The sequence below is a fragment of the Salvelinus sp. IW2-2015 genome, linkage group LG14 (genome assembly GCF_002910315.2).
Source record: "Salvelinus sp. IW2-2015 linkage group LG14, ASM291031v2, whole genome shotgun sequence".
Taxonomy (NCBI): domain Eukaryota; kingdom Metazoa; phylum Chordata; class Actinopteri; order Salmoniformes; family Salmonidae; genus Salvelinus; species Salvelinus sp. IW2-2015.
This window is the reverse complement of record NC_036854.1, coordinates 52,776,912-52,797,994: the sequence shown is the minus strand read 5'-3', so window position 1 is coordinate 52,797,994 and position 21,083 is coordinate 52,776,912. Positions and strand designations below refer to the sequence as shown.

Here is a 21,083-nt window from a genome sequence, read left to right as displayed (position 1 = left end):
GACCCGGTWCTAGATGGGTGTAGTTGTGTTTGATTTGGGAGTAGTCAACGGGTGGCAACCATATTGTGAGTCTGATGATGAGATCACTCACCACGTTATCTAACGCGTGTGTGCTTGGTGTGTTTGGCATGAAGTTCACACAGACCAAGCTCTGGTCCAGAGAGCGAGAGAAAAACATGGGTGGTGTCTCAATTAGCACCCTATTCCCTATATAGTGCACTGGTCAAAAAGGGATAGGGTGCCATTTGGGATGCCTCCATGGGGCTTAAACAGAGGAGTGGAGGGGTACTCACGGTGATGACCCTGTCCCCTACTCGGAGTGTGCAGTCTCTGTGGGCCGCCCCTCCCTCTGCGATCCGCGAGATGTAGATCCCCTGCAGAGACGGACACGTGGCACAAGAGTCAGTTCATAAGGTCATCCTGTCGGTGTCCTAAATGGCACCCTATTCCCTATATAGTACACTATACGGCTCTGGTAAAAAGTAGTGCACTATGTAGGGAATAGGGTGGCATTTGGGATGCAAGCCCTTGTCTGTGCACATCATCTTGGTTCTAATGAATGTCTAATATGAGTGCATGAAATTGAGATTTAAGTCCTCAGAAATGATTCACACCCCTTTACTTTTTCACATTTTGTGGTGTTAAAGCCTGAATTTTGAGATTTTTTGTCACTAGCATAACACCATACCCAATAATGTGTGGAATTATGTATTTTGAAAATTTTACAAAATTAATAAAAAATGAAAAGCTGAAATGTCTTGAGTCAAGAAGTAAAGCCACCATGCTTCTACACCTGCATTGCTTGCTGTTTGGGGATTTAGGCTGGGTTTCTGTACAGCACTTTGTGATATCAGCTGATGTAAGAAGGGCTTTATAAATACATTTGATTTGATATTTAACCCCTTTGTTATGGCAAGCCTAAATAAGTTCAGGAGTAAAAATGTGCTTGTCACATAATACGTTGCATGATTTTGAAATGACTACATCACCTCTGTACCTAACACATACAATGATCTGTAATGTCCCTCAGTCGAGCAGTACATTTCAAACACAAATTCAACCCCAAAGACCAGGGAGGTTTTCCAATGCCTCGCAAAAAAGGGCACCTATTGGTAGATGGCAAAAACATTTTTTTTTTTTCAAAAGCAGACATTAAATATCCCTTTGAGCATAGTGAAGTTTTTAACTACACTTTGGATGGTGTATCAATACACCCAGTCACTACAAAGATACAGGCGTCCTTCCTAACAGTTGCTGGAGAGGAAGGAAACCGCTCAGGGATTTCACCATGAGGCAAATAAATAGTGACTTTAAAACAGTTACAGAGTTTGATGGCTGTCATAGGCGAAAACTGAGGGATCAACATTGTAGTTACTCCACAATAATAACCTAATTGACAGTGTGAGAAGGAACACAAATACTCCAAAACATGCATCCTGTTTGCAACAAGGCACTAAAGTAATACTGCTAAAAATGTGTCAAAGCAATTCACTTTTTGTCCTGAATAAGAAGTGTTATGTTTAGGACAAATCCAATGCAACATATTAGTGAGTACCACTCTCCATATTTTCAAGCATGGTGGTGGCTGCATTATGTTATGGGTATGCTTGTAATCGTTAAGGACTGGGGAGTTTTTCAGGRTAAAAAATAAACGGAATGGTGCTAAGCACAGGGGAAATCCTAGARGAAAACCTGGCTTTACAACAGACACTGGGAGACAAATTCACACTTCAGCAGGACAATAACCTAAAACACAAGGCCAAATCTACATTGGAGTTGCTTACCAAGAAGACAGTGAATGTTCCGAGTTACAGTTTKGACTTAAATCTACTGGAAAATATATGGCAAGACCTGAAAATGATTGTCTAGCAATGATCAACAACCATTTTGACTGATGTTGAAGAATTTTGAAAAGAATAATGGCCAAATATTGTACAATCCAGGTGTGGAAAGATCTTGGAGACTTACCCATAAAGACTCACAGCTGTAATTCCTTCCCGGMGCACCAGGAGAGCTGTGGCTAAACCAAATGTGTGTACTGCGCTGGCAAATCGGATAGCTCAAATCACTGTGCCTACAACTTGATACTACATGAGATTTGATACATTTTAAAACCATGAGCAGACAGAGACTTTCTCAACMAAAAAAATATGCATGAAAACGAATTGTCTCTCGTTGAATGACTTCAAAGACTTTATTGAATAATCCCAACTGTTGACCAGACAAARAGGTCGTAGACTTTAGCTATTGACTTAGTCTGGTGCAACAGGTCTGCAATGCCCCCTGCTAGTTAAATCAGTCAGTGTACTCTGGGAGAGAACTTACCAGGGGATGTCCAATAATGATGACCTCACCCAGCCAGGACTTAATATATAGTCTAGCGGTCTTATTCACAGTCACTAGTCTACCGCTACCCTCAATTGTTTGTTTGGGCTCATTAAGAAGTATTTATGTGGCAGGATCTCAGCACAAGAATAACTTAACCGCATCGACTTCACAGAAGGTTGGTGACACCTTAATTGAGGAGGACGGGCTCGTGGTAATGGCTGGGGTGGAATGGTACGAAATACATCAAACACATGGTTTCCATGTGTTTGATGCCATTCCATTTACTTTGTTCCAGACATTATTATGAGCCGCCCTCCCCTCAGCAGCCTCCACTGTTGTACTTATGGTTCAGCTCCTAAATTCCGAACTATCATGCACAGGGGCAGACAAAGTGCAGGCCTACTCCTAGCCCATCTCAACAGAGATGCCATCCATTCTAGAAAAAKGCAGACTTACAGACTCTAGCGATAAGTGTGCATCTCGGTTTCTCTCCACGGGCTCCCCGAGCGGTGTGTGTGTGTTTGAGAGCGGTGTTTGCACAGGACATGTAGGCATGAATGTAGCCAATGCAGTGGCCCAAAAACACCCCCTGGCCCCTCCCGTCCCAGTTACACAGGACCTATCAGGTGTCAAGGCTCRCTAWTCATATCTCTGTCTCCTTGGTGATGGCTGTAAACGCTGGAACTGGAAAAGGGGTTGTCAGAATGAGGAAACCTTAGAGGGGTTGGGGGAGACTATTACTCGACATAATACAGAAATATGTAGGAAATCCACGAATACTGACTCTTAAACTCTCCCTCTAATGCTGTAGCTAGTGCAGTTAAGAGGTATCGTGTCGCTGACTTGAGAAGTGGGACAACCTGACACGACATACATACAAAAGGTGTTTCACTACTAAGACCAGGAGGATGAAATATTAATCAGGTCTGAACAACGCTCAATATTCCTACACCACTCTGTTGTACATTGAGGGATGTGTGTGTGAATCTCAGTGTCTACTGTACACACTAGGGATGTGTGTGTATGTGTTCATCTCACCATGTCCCCTGTGCGGTAGGCTGTGGAGCCTTTGCCCCCRGCAATGCTGAAGCCCAGACCCTTGTCGTTGCGGGCCAGGCAGGTAGACAGCCTGTGTCGGAGGCCTGCGGGGGAGCCTGCCTCAATGCAGAAGGGAAGGCCACTGGCCCGTCTCTCCCGGGGGAAGTAGTCGTCCTCGGGCCTCAGCGGTGTGGTGGTGATGGCGTTCTCCGGCTCCACCATGTGCTCCCGGAGGACGCTCATGGAGACGGCGGAGCCCGAGCTGCGCAGGGCCTCTACCGCCGTGTGGTGCTCTGCCCCCTGGAGAACCACACCATTCACCTGAGAGAGAGAGGGAGGGAGCGGAGATCATGGTTCTCTCTACAGTTRAAAGGCCTCTTCATGGACCTTGAACATGAATGCACCATGGCTGCAAACAGGCATAAGAATGGKCACCCATACGCTTATCAAGCACGCACATGCACACACTTTACCTCTAGGAGTTTGTCTCCCACTTTGACCCCAGCCTGCGCTGCAGGGCCCTCTTCAGACACCCTGGAGATGAAAATTCCCTGGAGGGACAGACAGACAGACTAGTACACAGTCACAAGTCTCAATCAGTCCGCRGAATGTGAACGTGTCCAAAATAATACCCTGTTTTCCTATGCAGTGCACTATTTTGACGAGGGCACTGGTTCCCTATAGGGAATTTGGGACACAATCCATCTGTGCATTTAGGAGTCTCCACAGCTGTCCTCAGCCCTCACCTCATCATCCCCCTTGTAGGGTGTGGATCCCTGTCCTCCGGCTATGCTGATGCCCAGGCCCCCAGTTTGCCGTAGAATGGTCAGGGTGTGCTGGAAATGGAGGAGAGGGGGTCAGCGCACTGAGCGGAGTCGMCCCACACAACAGCCCTATCCTCAGACAGGACAGGAAGGAGGAGGGCTCACCACAATCCACTTGACACAATTGTCTTTAACAAGATGATACTTTTGGGTCAAATGTCAATTTGAAGGTTGCTGCATATTGTGATGAACAAACTGATAATGTGATTACGTGTAATGTTGATTGGAAAGTAAATGGATATAATTGACTATTTATTTAAATTTAAGTCATGTGGAGTGGGTGAACCCCCTCTCCACTCAAAATGTGGCGCCGATCTGGGGAGTGCGGCGTGGATGGACTAGGGACAGACAGACGGGATGGACAGGGGCTACTCTGGTCTCCGGGCTAAACTCAACTCAAGTGTATGTCGAATGAGAAAAGGCATGAGTCTTGCCTTCTATCTCTCCGTACAGAGAGTAGCTACAGTAACTCATTAAAAAGGTGGCCATTTTGGAGTAGAAGCAGAACAAAAAGCAGTTCCAAATATCACTAACGGTAGTGCTAAACAAATTACYCATCATATCACAAGGCATTGACATTAGCCCAAAGACACACAGTGAAACGACTCGACAAACACGTAATCCTTTTGACATAAAACGTGAAGGCTAGTTTCAGACACTGAGGTGAGTCACAACACTGTCATGGAACAGTCACATCAAGGGTGGTGTGTGGCTCTGAACTGGATGTGTGAATGYTGTCCGCGCAAGCCGTGCAGAGTGAGAGTAAGTGGGGGATGAGGGTGAAATATAAGTGGGAGAGAAAGAAGAGGAAAGAAATAGTGAAGTGAAAGAGTGCTGTGTTCTGGGGTGGGAGTGGAGGTTCATTCCGGTGTGTCGTCGTCAAAAGGCTCCGTTCTCTCACAAACTTCGTTGTCACCGTTGCAGAACGCTCATGCAACCACGGGCAGCGCAGATGCACAATATGCACGTACCAACCATTCCATAGGCATCCCCACCAGAAATGCACAGACTCAGTCACCAAGGCCAACTATCACTCCTCCATAGCCAAATCCACCAAAAGAAAATAATCAGTATGTTGTATCTTATCTTATTAGTTAGGTATGTGCTACCACCCAATGACAATATCCTATCCTTTCAAAGTAAAACATTTAAATAGTAGAAATGTACAGAAATATTGTACAAAATGGATTCAAATCCAGCCTCGTCATCTCCCATCTAGATTACTGCGATCCTGTTGGCTGAGCTCCCTGCTTGTGGCATCAAACCACTGCAATTGATCMAGAACACCGCAGCCTTCCAAGTTCATCCATGTGACCCCGTCCCTCCACACAGTCCACTGGCTTCCAGTCGAAGCAAAGGGAACTGCCCCTCTCTATCTTCAGGCTCTATCTTCCTACACCCCAACCCGAAAGTCCGTTCTGCCACATCTGGTCTCTTGGCCCTCCCACACCTACGTTGGGTCAGCTCCCACTCAACCCAGTCAAAGCTCGTCTCTGCCCTGGCAGACCAATTGTATAACCAGTTTCCCCGACGCTAGGACAGCAGAGTCCCTGCCCATCTCCTGAAAACGTCTGAAACCCAACCCTCCATACAATATCCACCCTAAAAATAAATATTTATCTATACACACACTGAACAAAAATATAAACGCAACATGTAAAGTGTTGGTCCAATGTTTCATGAGCTGAAATAAAAGACCCCAGAAATGTTCCATACGCACAAAAAAGCTTATTTCTCTCAAATGTTGTGCAAACATTTGTTTACATCCCTGATAGTGAGCATTTTATTTCATCCACCTGACAGGTGGCATATCAAGAAGCTGATTAAACAGCATGATCAGTACACAGSTGCACCTTGTGCTGGACACAATAAAAGGCCSCTCTAAAATGTCCAGTTTTGTCACACAACACAATGCCACAGATGTCTCAAGTTTTSAGGGAGCGTGCAWTTGGCATGCTTACTGCAGGAATGTCCACCAGAGCTGTTGGCAGAGAATTGAATGTTAATTTCTCTACCATAAGCCACCTCCAACGTCGTTTTAGAGAWTTTGGCAATACGTCCAACCGAACTCACAACCGCAGACCACGTGTAACCACGCCAGCCCAGGACCTCCAGATCTGGCTTCTTCACCTGCGGGATCGTCTGAGACCAGCCACCTGGACAGCTGATGTATTTCTGTTTGTAATAAAGCCCTTTTGTGGGGAAAAACRAATTCTGATTGGCTGGGCCTGGCTTCCCTACGTYCATGCCCAGTCATGTGAAATCCATAGATTAGGGTCTAATGAATTTATTTCAATTTATTGATTTCCTTATATGAACTGTAACTCAGTAAAATCATTGAAATTGATGCATGTTGTGTTTATATTTTTGTTCAGTATACATTTTCCTACAAGCACTGACTTTGCTGATAACWATTTTATTGAGGGAAAATGTACTTGCTTCAACTGCTATCTGCTATCTTAAGATGAAGGCACTTATTGTAAGTCGCTCTGGATAACTGTAAATTAAAATGGACTAAAACGTAAATTAAATTCAACCACAATTCGTTGAAGTGCTCCCCACAATAAATTACACAGTAGTGCCAGTAGTTGYGTCAGGCGTTCACATATCTTAGTGTCATCTTAACGCTTAATTTTAAAATGGGGTCGCGTGAGAAAATGTGTGCTTGGTTCATAGGAMCAGGGTTACTTCAGTAACCTCCAGTAGCCGCTAGATGCAGTTGTAATTAACAACGTGGTATACTTCCTACAAATGTGGCTTCATCCTTTGAATGCTTTAATATACAACATATTATAGACCCATCACTGAAAGATAAGACGTACTGTTTGCATCTACTATGCCCACAAGCCGTTAGAAAGTAGTGGACAAGACCAGGCACTAAATCAGACTGGTGGGGAAATAACGTCAATGATGTTCTTTCCTACACAGAATATTATACAACATCATTACCCGATGACCTTCTGAACTTCGCAATACCTTTCTGAYGCATTTCAGTCACTTCAAACCATACTGTCTTCAGATTGAAATACTGTCAAAAATACTTTTGACTAAWGTTCAAATTTAGACGTCAAACAGCATCAAGGTTCTGGTCTAATGTTAGGCATAACCGTGTTCATGGAGCACTCAACTAGTCATACACCTCACAGATTATGGTGTATGTTCTGTTGGTGCAACTGTCATAGCCCAAATTTACAAAGTAAACACTGACTGTTTATTTCAGAACTTTGTTTTACGTGGTAGGGTCACGAAAAACATTTTGTTTTCAAAATGGGGATCGCTGGCCAAAAAAGTTTGRKAACCCCTGGTCTATTAACTAATTTACCACCTGGTGATGTCACCAGGCAGGCCAAAAATTCTTCCCACAACAACAAAAAAGGTGACATTTCAGGTGGTCATTTTCACAATATTAATCCAACCTCAGTGTGGAAATCTATATAAAACACAGGAAAATCATGTTTTTGACTGCACTGGGCCTTTAAGTTCTTGATAAGTTGCTTTGTGGTTCTTGCGCTATTCAGCAGTGCAAACCGTTTAGCAAAGTGCTTACCCTCTGGACTAAAATGTCTGGAAAGASCCAGCGTGTTCCTTTGTCATATCATGATAGATGTAGGGCGTGGTACCATGCTGTGAAAGAACAGCATTTTATTTTTTGATAATGCACATACATGTTCTCACAAAGAAATCCTAAAACTAATTTCAGATGTCTTAGATATCTTCAACAAAATACATTTCTCCTGGTTAGAAGTTGCAATGTGTGGGCCAGATCCTGCTGGACACACCGGTTGAGTAAGTGTAAAACCTGAAAGACGGTGCTGAAAGAAGACGGACCTCCTCCATCACAGACARCAGCACATTCACTCACTCCAGGGCCACACAGCCTGAACAGGATGATGAAGAACGGGAGGAGGACGAGCAACAGCGTGGTAGAACCTGAGAATGGGGTAGGACGTCATTGATGGGTAAACACTTGTTTACCATTTACATATAACTTCTTCATTACAATTGTATAACCATATTGTTTTATATTCGGAAAGTATTCAGACCCCTTGACTWTTCCCACATTTTGTTACGTTACAGCCTTATTCTAAAATTGATTAAATTGTTTYCCCCCCTCAATCTACACACAATACCCCATAATGACAAAGGAAAAATGGGTTTTTAGAAATTTTAGCAAATGTATTAAAAATTTACTGAAATATCACATTTACTTAAGTATTCAGACCTTTTCCTCAGTACTTTGTTGAAGCATCTTTTACAGTGATTACAGACAAGTCTTCTTGGTTATGACGCTACAAGCTTGGCACACCTGTATTTGGGGAGTTTCTCCAATTATTCTCTGCACTCAAGGACATTCAGAGACTTGTCCCAAATCCAATACCAGCATGGTCTTGGCTGTGTGCTTAGGGTCATTGTCCTGTTGGAAAGTGAACTTTTGCCCCAGTCTGAGATCCTGAGCAGGTTTTCATCAAGGATCTCTGTACTTTGCGCCGTTCATCTTTCCCTCGATCCTGACTAGTCTCCCAGTCCCTGCCGCTGAAAAACATTCCCACAGCATGATGCTGCCACCAACATGCTTCACCGTAGGGATGGTGTCAGGTTTCCTTCAGACGTGATGCTTTTGGCAAAATCCAAGCGGGATGACATGTGCCTTTTACTGAGGAGTGGCTTCTGTCTGGCCACTACCATAAAGGCCTGATTGGTGGAGTGCTGCAGAGATGGGAGAACTTTCCAGAAGGACAACCATCTCCACAGAGGAACTCTGGAGCTCTGTCAGAGTGACCATCGGGTCCTTGGTAACCTCCCTGACTAAAGCCCTTCTCCCCCGATTGGTGGTTCCAAACTTGTTCCATTTAAGAATGATGGAGGCCACTGTGTTCTTGGGGACCTTCAATGCTGCAGACAATTTTTTGGTACCCTTCCCCAGATCTGTGCCTCGACACAATCCTGTCTCTGAGCTCTATGGACAATTCCTTCGACCTCGTGGCTTGGTTTTTGCTCTGACATGCACTGTCAACTGTGGGACCTTATATAGACAGGTGTGTGCCTTTCCTTTCCAAATCATGTCCAATCAACTGAATTGAAAACAGGTGGACTCCAATCAAGTTGTAGAAACATCTCAAGGATGATCAATGGAAACAGGATGCACCTGAGTCTCATAGCAAAGGGTCTGAATACTTATGTAAATAAGGTATCCATTTTATATATATATATACATACACATACATACATATATACACACACACACACACATTTGCAATAATTTATAAAAACCTGTTTTCACTTTGTCATGATGGGGTATTGTGTGTAGATTGATGATTCTTTTTTGTTAAATATATTTTAAAATAAGGCTGTAACGCACACAAAATGTGAAAAAAGTGAATAGGTCTGAAAACTTTCCCAATGCACTGGATATTACTTAAATCCTATAACCCTTTGGCCTTATAAAGTGTTACTCCTGCATCCTCCCCTTCAAGTTCTACTACGCTGGCGGTCCGATGGTTTTGTGGTGGGCATTTCTCTGGGCSATTGGCTTGGATTAATCATTGATTTATGTGAGTTATTGTTTTTTTTTTTTTTCAACTGAGAGCCAGCGGGTGGGTGAATGGGTGAGTGGGAGAAAGAGAGAGAACGAGAGTGAGAGCGGGAGTGGATGGAGTGAAAGAGTATAGGTACAGACCTCTTCCTCCTCAATTCGAGCAGGCTCAATCAGGAGATTATTGACTTGATCAAATGACACCCCCTGTTAGGACAGGAACCAGCGAGAGGCATGCGGATTAGTGAGGCCAAAGTAACTAATATGCACACAAGCATACTCTAACCAAATCCATTCAAAAACAGAAGACAAATGCACACACTTCAAAACAACACACATTCATTCAGCCACTGGGATAAACCCCAAAAGATCATATCCACTAGAGGTCGACCGATTAATCAGAATGGCCGATGTACCATAAACATCAATGCCTTTCTTTAAAATCAATACACAAGTATATATTTTTAAACCTGCATATTTATTTAATATTGCCTGCTAACATGAATTTCTTATAACTAGGGAAATTGTCACTTCTCTTGCGTTCCGTGCAAGCAGTCAGGGTATATGCAGCAGTTTGGGCCGCCTGGCTCATTGCGAACTGTGTGAAGTCCATTTATTCCTAACAAAGGCCGTAATTAATTTGCCAGAATTGTACATAATTATGACATAACATTGAAGGTTGTACAATGTAACAGCAATATTTAGACTTAGGGATGCCATCCGTTAGATAAAATACAGAACGGTTCCGTATTTCACTGAAAGAATAAACGTATAAACGGCTCGTATTTCTGTGTGTTATGTTATAATTATATTTGATATTTGATAGAGCAGTCTGACTGAGCAGCAGCAGGCTCGTAAGCATTCATTCAAACATCACTTTCGGGGGTTTGCCAGCAGCTCTTCGCAATGCTTCAAGCATTGTTCTGTTTATGACTTCAAGCCTATCAACTCCCGGGATTAGGCTGGTGTAACCGATGTGAAATGGCTAGCTAGTTAGCGGGGTGCACGCTAATAGCATTTCAAACGTCACTCGCTCTGAGACTTGGAGTAGTTGTTCCCCTTGCTCTGCAAGGGCCGGGGCTTTTGTGGAGCGATGGGTAACGATGCTTCGAGGGTGGCTGTTGTCGATGTGTTCCTGGTTCGAGCCCAGGTAGGGGCGAGGAGAGGGACGGAAGCTATATTGTTACACTGGCAATACTAAAGTGCCTATAAGAACATCCAATAGTCAAAGGTATATGAAATACAAATGGTATAGAGAGAAATAGTYCTATAATTCCTATAATAACCTCAACCTAAAACTTCTTACCTGAGAATATTGAAGACTTATGTTAAAAGGAACCACCAGCTTTCATATGTTCTCATGTTCTGAGCAAGGAACTTAAACGTTAGCTTTTTTACATGGCACATATTGCACTTTTACTTTCTTCTCCAACACTTTGTTTTTGCATTATTTAAACCAAATTGAACATGTTTCATTATTTATTTGAGGCTAAATTGATTTGATTGATGTATTATATTAAGTTAAAATAAAAGTGTTCATTCAGTATTGTTGTAATTGTCATTATTACAAATAAATAAATACATGTAAAAAAAATATATATATATATATTTTTTAAATCGTCCGATTAATCGGTATCGGCTTTTTTTGGTCCTCCAATAATCGGTATCGGCGTTGAAAAATCATAATCGGTCGACCTCGAATCTCCACTATTGTATAGTGTGTGAAATAAGGACATTTATTATGGCCAATTTGATTTCCAGTGGAGGTCCTTTGAACAATGGCAACACCAGTCACACACATCACTCACTCCCCAGCCACCAGAGGCAGATGCAGGCAGGGGTGGAAACTCGAGACCCAGAATAAGGTGAGCTACAGGCCACACAGGGACGGCAGTTTGTGTGCAGAAAGAGAAATGGGGGAAAGAAAGCAGTGGCTCCCAAAGCAAAGTTCCCTCCAGCCTATAAACAGACACCACAGTAAACCCTTTTACCTGTGCAATACATGTTCTAATATGCAGTAGTCTTTCTCAGATTTAGTTGTACTTGTCAATCATTCAACAACCCCCAAAAAACAGATCATATTAAAATTCTAATCAGCCATTAAGCAATTACAAATAAATTCCAGATCTAGACAGCCTTATACAAATAGTAGCTAGATGTGTCAAATGCAAATCTAAATTGTTTTAAGCCATTGATGCGTTGTTGTCTTTTAAGATTGAAATCTGGTGCAGAATTGTTAGAAAACAGGTTGTTATGTAGGTGCATACCACACTCCAACAATACTTCATAATCATAAATTAAATCAGTTAGTCTGGGTCTCAACATTTCCACCTCTGCCAAGACAAATTCCGGATGGTCTGCAGATCAACAGGCATAGACACGCACATACACGTACACTATATCAAACACACACACACACACACACACCCCGCACTCATTCTCTGCATATTAGGTAGCAGCTCTATTGGTGATTACGATTAATAATCAATTTGAATAAAATTGTCTTAGAATCATACATTTCAGGAGCCATGGTATACACTTTCACACAAATATAGGAAGGCAGGACAGGGAGAAGTCATTAACAATTTAAAAACAGAACAGGGAACAGCAAATGATATGGTGAGAAGCATAGTACTGAGGTGGGCAGACAGAGGCATGGTGCAGGGGACTTTATGGCAGGAGGCCAGCAGGAGGCCAGCAGGAGGCCAGCAGGAGGCCAGCAGGAGGCCAGCAGGAGGTGTCTAGTGGACAGCTGATGGGGTGGGGATTCGATAGACTATCACTCTGTATTAATAGATTTTATCATTGGCATTATTGACAACTGGTCCAAGAGAGCTGGGAAACTTGACACGAGAGCTCAGAGCAGCCACAAGAGGGAGCTCCACTGAGTTGACTGGGAAGTGTGTGGGGATACACATGACCACATCCAAAATTGCACCCTTTTATAGTGTATGACTTTTGACCAAGGCCCATTGGGCTCTGGTCAAAAGTAGTGCACTATAAATGGAATAGGGTGCCATTTGGTACACAATTAGGACTAATGGGGTGAAATGTGTCCACGTTTCAAGCATTTAAACAACTCACACTGGATTTGGTTTGTGGTGGTTGTMCATTTGTAAACTGTCAGTCTGTTTGATGACATTTACAAACATTTATCAAATGTTGTCAATGAGAATGTCCACTCTTGTTAGTTATTCTATGTCTTTCAACAGGTTACCGACTAGCGCCATCTGTGAATGTCTGAGAGAATCCTGCTTGTGTGGGACAGAGAGGGCAACGTAAAAGCACCCGAGTGCAAACTATAGGACTTCCTGTAAACAAACAAATCGTTTTTCMTATGCACAGCAACATGACATGCAATGTCAATCCAATCCAGTGCCAACAGTCCAAACTGAATGCAGGGTGACAAGACTGGGAGCTTCTAGGCATTTGAGTGTCTAGGGTGTGCATAGAGGCGAGCAGGCCACTAACATGTCAGCATGAAGAGAACTGGTGTGCAAAAGCTTTATTCAACTGTCTGTCAGCTTTATTAGGGCAAAAAAACACTAAAGGAAATCTAGCCCATGGTAGTCCTGGTTAATTTGAAATTGGGATACATGGTTAGGGCGCCAMGTTTTTCGTGACCAGGTGGCCCCAGTTAGTGTAGTCAACTTATCAGAAGAAGAAAAAACTTGGGGCTCCAAAAACGACAACTACATAATAACATGATAGTGAGTGTGTACAGACCTGCCAACCTTGAATCATTTTTACGAGTGCCACTTCAGCACGGCGGCGGGACCCCCGGCCCTGCGGACCTCACGACGGCTCTCGCGACACCCACACTGCTCAAATCACAGGCAAATGCACTTTTTTTATTGCCTAATAATGATGTTGGCAGAAGACTGCCTTAGTAGGAACGGTACGCAATAGACTTACGCGTACTTGGTAATTAGCTGCTAATTAGAAAGCTAACTAGAAGGTACAATCAAGGCTCTCCCTAGGATTTTCTGACAAAGTGGTGCTGATGTATGCCTAAGGTTGGGTAGGGTGGAGGTCCGTAGGGGGTCAGTCAACTTCCCCCTCAGGAAATAGGAGCATTTTACATTATTAAAAAAACCTGTAACTGCCATGTCCTGAAACCTAGTCTTAAATGATCAAACAATGTAACCAATACAAAGTCGTGTCTTTGATCCTAAATAAAAATTGAAATGGTCTCAATGACACTTGCAAAATTTAGRGGTAATGATTATTGTAATTAATAGGTGTCTATGTGTGAATAGTCTAGCGAAAATGTAAAACTGGCTTCTTCATTTTGTTTGGGAAGAAAATGAGGAATTACTCAATCACTGGATGCAACRTAGTAGTCCAGCTTACTGTAGGCYACTTGGAATRTGAAACTGAAMTAGGCCTATATGAGCTTGTTCCAGATCTCCATCCCTGACCTCATCCATCCAGTTAAGTCTGACTACTAGGCCATTCAGCAACATGCCTGGTTGTCATTGGTGACCTGACCATTATCACATCAGCAGCAGCCTACTGGTGACACCGCTATATCAAGAGGACAAATCAACAACTGATTAATGAACATAGGCCTATTAACCTTTAAGTCTAACATAGCTTTCCGTGAACAACGGTTTTAGCGGAATAGCTCGCTCTGCCGTGTTTTGTCTCCATCAACGCAGCGACGTGCACTGAACTACCGTAACACCGCACAGGTCTCCTTTCTCATCAACGCGCTCGCGCCTACTGGCGTTGCGGACGTCAAAGCATGTTGGCAAGGAAGTGTTCTCGCCTAGATTACTAAACGCTGTAGCTACACACCTTCACCGTAAAGACGCCTTCGCTAAGGAGCTAACTACAAAATAAGTGTCTAATGTGCTTGACTAACACACACAATTTGGAAAATACAATTGCGTGCATAGAATGSAGAATTTGTGCAGGTTGGCAGGTCTGGTGTACGTTTTAGTTTTGTACTACAGCCCTACTCACCACGAGCCTATGTAGCCTGTATAGTAATTGTGTTTCCTACCCACCATCCCCTGAACCCCCCACCCCGAGCCCAGTTTACCTTGACCGGCTGCAGGGAAGAGTTGACATGAAGCAGACTCCTATCCTCCTGCTCTGGCTCTTCTATTCTGTTGTGGCGCTGTGGAGTAACCATACACTCCTCCTCTTCCTCCTCCTCCTCSGGGTCAGGGTGGTGCGAGGTGGGGTGTTGGGCCAGGTGWRCGTCGGGGCTGAAGCCCTGCAGTAACGCGGCCACCGCCTCGGGTTTTGGCAGCTTGGTAATCTTGAAGTGCTTCTTGTAGTGCGGCGTGTCCTTCCTGATCAGACGCTGCTTCTCCGTAGGGAACTGGGGCCTCTGTTCCTCTWGGTCGCTGCATGGGACCCCGTCCCCACCCTCCTCATCCTCACCGTCCTCAATCCCACCCCGGTATATGGGCTCCTCTGCAAAGTGCACCGTGGGCTGGCGGAAGAAGGGAAAGGATGGTGTGAGTGACGGGAGAGAAAGAAAGAGCAGGAGGGAAACGATCGYATTGAAGACAAGGATCCGTCTCACTAGTCACGGATATTTAGTTGACCTGACCAGGAGAAAGTGTATAACTAGGGTACAGAGKTTTCCTAGCTACGAAACGCCAGGTCTTCAATGACAGCACCAGTATTAGGAGGCGATTGAAACAGAGACTGTCGTAGTAGTGAAACTCACCTCTACATACTCCACCTCCATCTCGTCTAGCTCCTCCTCCTCACCACGCCCACTCACTAGGCTCTCCCTCGCTGTGGTAATCATGCACCGTCTCTCCTCGTGAGAGTTGGCAGAGGCTGTGCTGTTGGAYGCCGCAGAGTCGTGGCTCTGATTGGACAGATTGCTCAGTCGTTTCTCCTGCAAMCACCAATCACACGTCAGAATYCTCAGAACAACATGCTGGATAAGTGGCCAACAGGTACACACTTAGATTCTGTTTCAACAGTACACCTTTACCTATGATCTGTATGAACCATACCCATAGCACTGACGGTGTTTACCGAATGTATGCATTTAAAATGTTAAAAAGTTTCACTCACGGATCTCAAGTATGGTGGCATGTAGGATGTACAGTGGTGTGTTGTACCTCAGTACCAGGAGACTCTGGCTCTCCATCAGGACTGGATATGTGGGCCTCGTTCCTCTTCTCCTCAATCACCTTCTTCATGACCTTCAGCTCACTGGGGTGGGGCGTCGCCCGGCGCTGGAGACCCTGAACAGACACACGCGCACGAGAATCTGTCAATTCCCCAGACTGACAGTTCATCTACAGACACACAAGGAGGAGACCGCCTCAAAAAGACTTTTGCAAACTGTAAATTAGACCCAAGGACAAAGTACAACAAACTGACTCAAGGAAACTCAAAGACTGAGATGCCGAAACTATGACTGGAATGGAGTCCGCTACTGATTTTCTGACTGGATATCTCTCCACCATATTACTTTACCCTGTCATGCACTGTCAGAATGGAAAGGAAAGAAAGGACCATGAAAGGAARCTAAGTTATGAACCAGCCATAGAGCGTTTCATTTTAAAACGTGTTGGTTCGTGCAGTGCACGAGTCACATGAACGAAGCTCCTCATAAAGCACTGTTCATGTATTGTAAACTCAGCAAAAAAGAAATGTCCCTTTTTCGGGACCCTGTCRTTAAGACACTAACAGCTTACAGAAGGTAGGCAATTAAGGTCACAGTTATGAAAACTAAAACACTAAAGAGGCCTTTCTACTGACTCTGAAAAACACCAAAAGAAAGATGCCCAGGGTCCCTGCTCATCTGCRTGAATGTGCCTTAGGCATGCTGCAAAGAGGCATGAGGACTACAGATGTGGCCARGGAAATAAATTGCAATGTCCGTACTGTGAGACGTCTAAGACWGCGCTACAGGGAGACAGGACRGACAGCTGATTGTCCTCGCAGTGGCAGRCCACGTGTAACAACACCTGCACAGGATCGGTACATCCGAACATCACACCTGCGGGACAGGTAYAGGATGGCAACAACAACTGCCCGAGTTACACCAGGAACGCACAATCCCTCAATCAGTGCTCAGACTGTCCGCAATAGGCTGAGAGAGGCTGGACTGAGGGCTTGTAGGCCTGTTGTAAGGCAGGTCCTCACCAGACATCACCGGCAACAATGTCACCTATGGGCACAAACCCACTGTCCCTGGAACAGACAGGACTGGCAAAAAGCGCTCTTCAATGACGAGTCGCGGTTTTGTCTCACCAGGGGTGATGGTCGGATTTGCGTTTATTGTYGRAGGAATAAGTGTTACACTGAGGCCTGTACTCTGGAGCGGGATCGATTTGGAGGTGGAGGGTCCGTCATGGTCTGGGTCGGTGTGTCACAGCATCATCRGACTGAGCTTGTTGTCATTGCAGGCAATCTCAACGYTGTGCATTAAAGGGAAGACATCCTCCTCCCTCATGTGGTACCCTTCCTGCAGGCTCATCCTGACATGACCCTCCAGCATGACAATGCCACCAGCCATACTGCTCGTTCTGACTGCTCGTTCTGTGCGTGATTTCCAAGGTAGGAATGCCAGTGTTCTGCCATGGYCAGCGAAGAGCCCGGATCTCAATCCCATTGAGTACGTCTGGGACCTGTTGGATCAGAGGGTGAGGGCTAGGGCCATTCCCCACAGAAATGTCCGGGAACTTGCAGGTGCCTTGGTGGAAGAGTGKGGTAACATCTCACAGCAAGAACTGGCAAATCTGGTGCAGTCCATGAGGAGGAGMTGCACTGCAGTACTTAATGCACCTGGTGGCCACACCTGATACTGACTGTTACTTTTGATTTTTACCCCCCCTTTGTTCAGGGACACATTATTCCATTTCTGTTAGTCACATGTCTGTGGAACTTKTTCAGTTTATGTCTCAGTTGTTGAATGTTGTTATGTTCACACAAATATTTACACATGTCAAGTTTGCTGAAAATAAACGCAGTTGACAGTGAGAGGACGTTTCTTTTTTTGCCGAGTTTATATGTATAAGTGTATTAGTAGTCTTACCCTGCGCTCTGCAGCCGCCTCATCGTCCTCATCCTGCTTGGTAGTCTCCTCCTGGAACTGGATAACTGACACCCGGTTCAGGTTGCTGTCTATCCAGCTGTCGTCCACACCGTTCTGCAGCAGGTTCTCTGTATTGAAACAGGATGGAGAGAGGGACTGGGTTACAAAAACAGCTTACAGGATAATCACTTTTCCTGGATTGAAACGGTCATCGTTGTGGTACAGGGGAGTTGTGGTGTTATGAGAACAGCGTAAGAACATTTGGGTTGAGAGTGACAGGAGAGCAAGAAGGACTCTGGGAGAGGAATGTGCTGCTCAGTGTAAAATTGCACTCTGGTTCTATTTTCAAGATTTCGATACGCMGCTCACACTTGATAAAGTAGCTTGTGACCTGCTCGCGCTGGCCAAAAGTTTCCAGCGTCACGGGTTAAAAAAMAGACTGATTTTGCAACACCCCAGTGCAGCTCCTATGTTAGAGGAAGTAAAGGGAAGAGGATATGCAGTGAAGGAGGATTTCGGTTAAGTTGGTAAATAGTGAGTAGCCCAGGAAAAAGTTGAGACGGAGAACCGAGCGTGATAAAGATGTGAGAGAGGAGGAGGAAGATGATGATGGCATAAAGATGATGTCCACCAGGAGGTCGGTGTAGGGCTAACTCACCCAGGCTGGGGGAGGGCTGCTGGGGCAACAGGTAGCAGGTGAGCACCTTCTCCCCGGTGCTCTTGTCGTCCTCCGTCTGGAACTTGAGCATGGGCTGGGACTGGTTCTCTGCCAGCCACATGGCCTTCAGGTTGAGGTTGGCCAGGGCAAACGGCAGGTTCTGTAACCTGGGGACACCACACAACAACATGGACAAATCATATGGAAAGTACTATTCTGAAGAATAGTCCGGTGTTGCTCAGTTGGAAGAACAKTGTGTTTGCAACGTCAGGATTGTGTGTTCCATTCCTGCTGGGGCCACCCATATGAAAATATATGCATGCACTACTATAAGTCACTGAGAGAAAAAAAATGTCATTATTATTTKTATTATTATATCATTATTAGACTATAAGACTTGATAATGGATCAAGAGAAGCTCGGACTACTTGAGAAGTGGAGTCACTAGGTATGTTATTACAGGAGAGAAGTCTACCAACACCAGTGATTTACGGGACCTATATGGGGTGTAGAAGGGTTACCTGTTCCCTGCCACGTCCAGAACATGGAGCTCGGTGGCGTCAGCCAGCTCAGYGGGCAATTTCGCCACGCGGTTGTCTCTGAGGGAGAGCACGTTGAGGCTGGCACAACCACCCAGCTCATCAGGCACGTCGCCCAGCCGGTTGCGGTCCACATTCAGGTTGGTCAGCTTCTTCAACTTGCCCAGCGAGCGAGGCAGAGTCTATTGAATAAAAATGCACAATATTTTTATTTTATTTTTATTGAATGGATGTTAAAAGTTATGCATCTCAAGGGAGATGTTGAAAGGACAAGGCCGGGAGTCTCGGGACAAGGCACATATAGTACTGTACATTTGTTTTGAGCCAGCAAACTGTGGTTCTAAAATGTACCTGTAAGAGGTTCTCGGTCAGTACGAGTTCCGTCAGGTTCTCACACTCTCCTATGGCGTCACTCAGGTGGGTCAGTCGGTTCTGGTCCACTTTCAGGATGGACAGCTGCTTCAGAGAGCCTAATGAACATGACCCAGGTCAATTAACATCACAAGCCTTTGAGTCAGTATATATGTATCATTTCCCCAGTAGGGGGCAGTATGGTTTTCAGTGCATTACCTTCTATTACATCCAAGCAATGAATATGCCCATGCCCATGGGTCTAATTCAACAGTACTTGGTAAAAAGCACACACCTTGACAAAGTACTTTGAAAAACTCAGTTTAGTCTGACAATGAAGCTACTGTGTAAACCAGTTCAGGTGAATAAGCCACCATACAACGGGACTGCGAATGCCATCAGGCAACCTTTCCTCCCTCTCTCCCCATCTACCTCCTTCCCCCGCTCTCTCCCATCTCTCGCTCTCCCTCACCTATGCTGTCGGGCACCACCTCCAGGAGGTTGTGTGTGAGCAGCAGGTCAGTGAGGGCCAGCAGSCCGCTGAGCTCCGAGGGCAACTCCTCCAGTCGGTTCTCTGACACGTCTAGACACACTAGTCTCTGCAGGTTCCCCAGCTCCTACAGACACACACACAAATCAATGTCGTTTTTAGTGTGAATACTCCCACTGAAATGTATGTGGTAGGTTTCCTGCTAGGCTTGGGCAGTATCCAGATTACCATACCTTCATACCGACCTTGTGCCATACCGAGATATTCATAACTAGACACAAGGGGCRCTATTTTCAAACCCCACTGCCAACATGTACAATCCTTTAGAGAATGCTAACTAAATGCTAACGTGCACATTGCGAACATTTTATAAAGTCTCTGACCTAAAGTATTTACAGGACAGACGTCCCGGCTTATAAAGTTATACAAGTAACTCAATGCTAATAATAGTTTGCTGCATGCACAAAACCAACACTAGACAGCAAGRCTCTTGATCCAGGAGGGGCCTCTCTGCTGTTACCAAGCAAAGCTTGCTTTTGGAAGAAGCTAACCACTTAGCTAGTAAGCTAACTAGCTACTAAAATAGCAAACCAAATGCTCAACTGCAGAGCATTTAGCACAGTTTACTTTATAGGTATAAGATACAGTATCTAGATACAGCATCTAGCTGGCAAACACTTAGTTGTGAGTTCCATACTGTAACTAGATCACCTGGCGCATGCTGCACAACAGTGAGTGAGTGAGTGACTCTTGTATTTGTGTGCTTGTAAACAAAATCACATGACTGGGGACTTCCGGGAAAATGAATGACACGATCTTCTTTATCTCCTAACGTATTGCACAAGTTGACTGCAGGTATTTACTTCAAAACGTAGCTACAAATATTCAAATGTATACAAAATAAAACGTCAAAGAAATTGTTTCAACGGTAATGAAAAACCATCTCGTGGCTACTTCCAAATATCCCAGTATAAGGCATACCGCCCAAGCCTATTTCATTCTGAGCAATGTTCTGGTTCTAAGCGAATAAGAAGGGYATGGATGCCACGCCAGGACCGTACTCACTAGTGGCAAAGAGGAGAGCTGGTTGCGGTCCAACCACAGCTCCCGTAGGTTAGGGAGAGCACCAAGTGTGTCCGGCTGTTGGAGATAGACAGAGAGAGGGAAAAAAGAGAAAAGAAAGGTAAACAGAGGGCCCAAAGTTGTCTTTGCTCTGCTTCTMGAGCGAGTGGGAACAAACATGCATCATCCACTATACTTAAATATGCATCATTTGGGAAGGGGAGAGGGGGCAGCTACATAAAC

General features: G+C 44.7%; 2 protein-coding genes across 9 annotated transcripts in view; one reads left to right on the top strand and one right to left on the bottom strand.

Moving 5' to 3' along the window:
- The window catches only part of LOC111973582 (protein scribble homolog), a 132,521-nt gene that overhangs the window by 37,306 nt on the left and 74,132 nt on the right, over positions 1 to 21,083 (bottom strand). For all 8 annotated transcript variants that reach the window (XM_070446733.1, XM_070446731.1, XM_070446735.1 and 5 more), the window contains exons 7-20: positions 20,844 to 20,918; positions 19,761 to 19,905; positions 19,289 to 19,407; positions 18,920 to 19,119; positions 18,399 to 18,565; positions 17,741 to 17,868; positions 15,816 to 15,941; positions 15,410 to 15,586; positions 14,771 to 15,169; positions 9,868 to 9,930; positions 4,113 to 4,202; positions 3,840 to 3,917; positions 3,367 to 3,687; positions 294 to 374 (exon numbers count right to left, since the gene is read on the bottom strand). In XM_070446733.1, coding sequence (XP_070302834.1) covers positions 294 to 374; positions 3,367 to 3,687; positions 3,840 to 3,917; positions 4,113 to 4,202; positions 9,868 to 9,930; positions 14,771 to 15,169; positions 15,410 to 15,586; positions 15,816 to 15,941; positions 17,741 to 17,868; positions 18,399 to 18,565; positions 18,920 to 19,119; positions 19,289 to 19,407; positions 19,761 to 19,905; positions 20,844 to 20,918 — 2,169 coding nt within the window. The remainder of the gene's footprint in view (positions 1 to 293; positions 375 to 3,366; positions 3,688 to 3,839; positions 3,918 to 4,112; positions 4,203 to 9,867; positions 9,931 to 14,770; positions 15,170 to 15,409; positions 15,587 to 15,815; positions 15,942 to 17,740; positions 17,869 to 18,398; positions 18,566 to 18,919; positions 19,120 to 19,288; positions 19,408 to 19,760; positions 19,906 to 20,843; positions 20,919 to 21,083) is intronic.
- Positions 1 to 21,083, top strand: part of LOC111973377 (transmembrane protein 108) — a 297,121-nt gene that overhangs the window by 242,376 nt on the left and 33,662 nt on the right. The window lies entirely within an intron of this gene.